Source organism: Eimeria mitis, genomic scaffold (assembly GCF_000499745.2).
Source record: "Eimeria mitis Houghton genomic scaffold, Emh_scaff5741, whole genome shotgun sequence".
Classification (NCBI taxonomy): domain Eukaryota; phylum Apicomplexa; class Conoidasida; order Eucoccidiorida; family Eimeriidae; genus Eimeria; species Eimeria mitis.
The window spans coordinates 543-3394 of record NW_013573990.1 but is presented as its reverse complement, the minus strand read 5'-3'; the positions used below and the strand labels follow the sequence as shown (position 1 = coordinate 3394).

The window sequence follows — 2852 nt, the reverse complement described above, 5'->3', positions numbered from 1 at the left end:
TGCAGCGAGGTACTGCTGCACGTGCCGGTCAAAGGCAGCAAGCTGCTGCACAGCAGCAGCAGCAGCAGCAGCAGCACCAGCAGCAGCAGGAGCAGCAGCAGCAGCAGCAGGTTCAGCAGCAGCAACCGCAGCTTTTGCTGCTTCTGCTGCAGTAGGTTCGTCTGTCTTGACCCGTTTGGTTGGGGGGGCCCCACCTTGCTGCTGCTGCTGCTGCTGCTGCTGCTGCTGCTGCTGCTGCTGCTGCTGCTGCTGCGCCCAGCATCCTGCTGCGAACGGGAGCTCGAAGGCAATAGCAGCAGCAACAGCAGCAGCAGCAGCAACAACAGGGGCCCCAAGCTCAAGAGCTAGGGGTGTTGCATGCAGCAGCAGCAGCTCCTCTCTGCTGCGGCGCTCCAGCCCGTGCAGCAGCGCAGCAAAAGCTTTTCCCCTTCTAGGCCAGTAGCTGCAGCAGCAGCAACTGCTGCTGCTGCTGCTGCTGCTGCTGCTGCTGCTGCTGCTGCTGCTGCTGCAGGGCTGCAGCAGCAGCTTGATGTGTCTGCTGAGAGCAGCAGCAGAACTCCTGGGGGCCCCCAAATTAAACTCTATCGCCTGCAGCAGCAGCAGCTCCTTCTGTCGTATTAGGCTGCACAGGTTGCGGCAGCAGAGGCCCCCATCCCGCAGCAACCAAGAAGAAGAAGAGCATAACAGCTGCTGCAGCTGCTGCAGCTGCTGCTCCTGCTGCTCCTGCTGCTGCTGCTGCTGTTGCTGCTGCTCTTGATCATTATTATCTGGGTGGTTAAATGCAGAGACAGAATCGCAACCGTTCGCTTGCTGCTGCTGCTGCTGCTGCTGCTGCTGCTGCTGCTGTTGCTGCTGTTGCTGCTGCATGGGAGTACTGGGGCGGTCAGTTTGCTGCTGCACCTGCTGCTGCTGCTGCTGCTGCTGCTGCTGCTGCTGGTGGTTGTCTTGCTGCTGCAGCAGATGATAAACAGCAGCAAGCTGCAGCAGCTTCTTTCGCTGGGAGACACGGTAAAAGGCCCTAGACAAACACTGCACCCGTCGCTGGCTCCTGTACATACACCCCAGCAGCAGCAGCAGCAGCAGCAGCATAAATTCATGCAGCAGCAGCAGCAACAGCAGCAGGAATAACAGCAGCAGCACCACCACCAACAGCAGCAGGAACACAAATCCATGCAGCAGCAACAACACCAGCAGCAGCAATAGCAGCAATGCAGCAGCAGCATCAGCACCACAGCAGCAGCAGCAGCACTGCAGCAGCAGCACTGCAGCAGCAGCAGCAGCACTGCAGCAGCAGCAGCAGCAGCAGCAGCAGGTCTGACTTGATGGGGTCGCTGTCATCCAAGAGCTTCCAGGCCAGCAGCAGCGCAGCAGCAGCAGCAGCCTTTCTGTTCGTCAGTCGCAGCGGTTGCTGCTGCTGCTGCTGCTGCTGCTGCTGCTTATGCTGCTTGTGCTGCTTCTGCTGCTGCTGCTGCTGCTGCTCTGCCCCCAAGTAAAAGAAGCCGAGAGCAGCGCAAATGCATTCCGTAGAAAGCCCCAAATTCCTGCACCGCAAAACCCTAAACCCTAAACCCTAAACCCTAAACCCTAATTCCTAAACCCTAAACCCTAAACCCTCAGTTATATTCACTTTCTCTTTCCCCTATCTAGCCCCCAATAGAACAGCAACATAACACACGAACTGTGTTTCTATCCGGCCACTGTAATCAGGGTTTAGGGTTTTAGGGTTTAGGGTTTAGGGTTTAGGGTTTAGGGTTTACCTGCCGAGAGCCATAAGGAAATTAGCGGTCCTATCCGGCCACTGTAATCAGGGTTTAGGGTTTTAGGGTTTAGGGTTTAGGGTTTAGGGTTTAGGGTTTAGGGTTTACCTGCCGAGAGCCATAAGGAAATTGGCGGTCCCCAGGAGAAGCATGCGGTCTTCCCTTTTATCTAAGAAGCGCCGAGACAAACAAAACTGAAACACTCCTGCTGCTGCTGCTGCTGCTGCTGCTGCTGCTGCTGTTGCTGCTGCTGCTGCTGCTGCACCTGCTCCTGCTGTTGCTGCTGCTGCAGGGAACGTATCACTGCCGCCACCGCTGCTGCTGCTGCTGCTGCTGCTGCTGCTGCTGCTGCTGCTGATGCTGAGGCCCAGAGCAGCATCCATATCTCTCTTGAGAAAGGATAAAGCAGCAGCCTCTTCTGCTGTTGCTTTCTCTTCTTTTTTTGCTGCAGTATGTTTTCCATCTGCAGCAGCAGAAGCAGCAGCAGCAGTTGCTGTTGCTGCTGCTGCTGCTGCTGCAGCAGCAGCAGCAGCAGGAGTCAGCATCGCGCTGCTTCTTGATACAAATATCTCCTCAGCAGCATCAGCAGCACTTAATAACAAATAAAATAATAATAAATATACAAACAAAAACAAAAAAATAAACATAAGCTGCTGTAGTAGGGGGGCCCCTGCAGCCACCTGCGGGGGGCCCCCTCAGGGGGGCCCCCCCCCGGGGGGCCCCCTAAACAATGTATCGAGTGCAGCAACAGCATAAATAAATAAATAAATAAATAAATAAATAAATAAATAGAGGGGTATTTAAACCCTTTTGTTGCTGCATAACAAGAGTAATCGCCAGGCAATATGCGGGTTTAGGGTTTAGGGTTTAGGGTTTAGGGTTTGAGTTCGCCTATAGAGGGGCGCCCAAGGGCCTCTACACCTCCTCAGGTTATTTTAGGGTTTAGGGTTTAGGGTTTATGGTTTAGGGTTTAGAGCCTAGGGTTTAGAGTTTAGGGTTTAGGGTTTAGGGTTTAGTGTTTAAGAACCTTGAGGCCCCCTAAGGAGGGCGTTGGTGACCCCTTAGGGTTTAGGGTTTATGGTTTAGGGTTTAGGG

General features: G+C 54.5%; 1 protein-coding gene across 1 annotated transcript; it reads right to left on the bottom strand.

The window, feature by feature from the left end:
- Positions 1 to 28: 28 nt before the first annotated feature.
- Positions 29 to 2302, bottom strand: EMH_0083890 (uncharacterized protein; the record flags this gene model as incomplete). Its single annotated transcript, XM_013500692.1, has 4 exons — positions 29 to 45; positions 195 to 1048; positions 1320 to 1541; positions 1866 to 2302. 4 exons carry the CDS (start codon positions 2300 to 2302, stop codon positions 29 to 31), a joined length of 1530 nt encoding a protein of 509 aa, XP_013356146.1.
- Between the last annotated feature and the right edge of the window lie 550 nt (positions 2303 to 2852).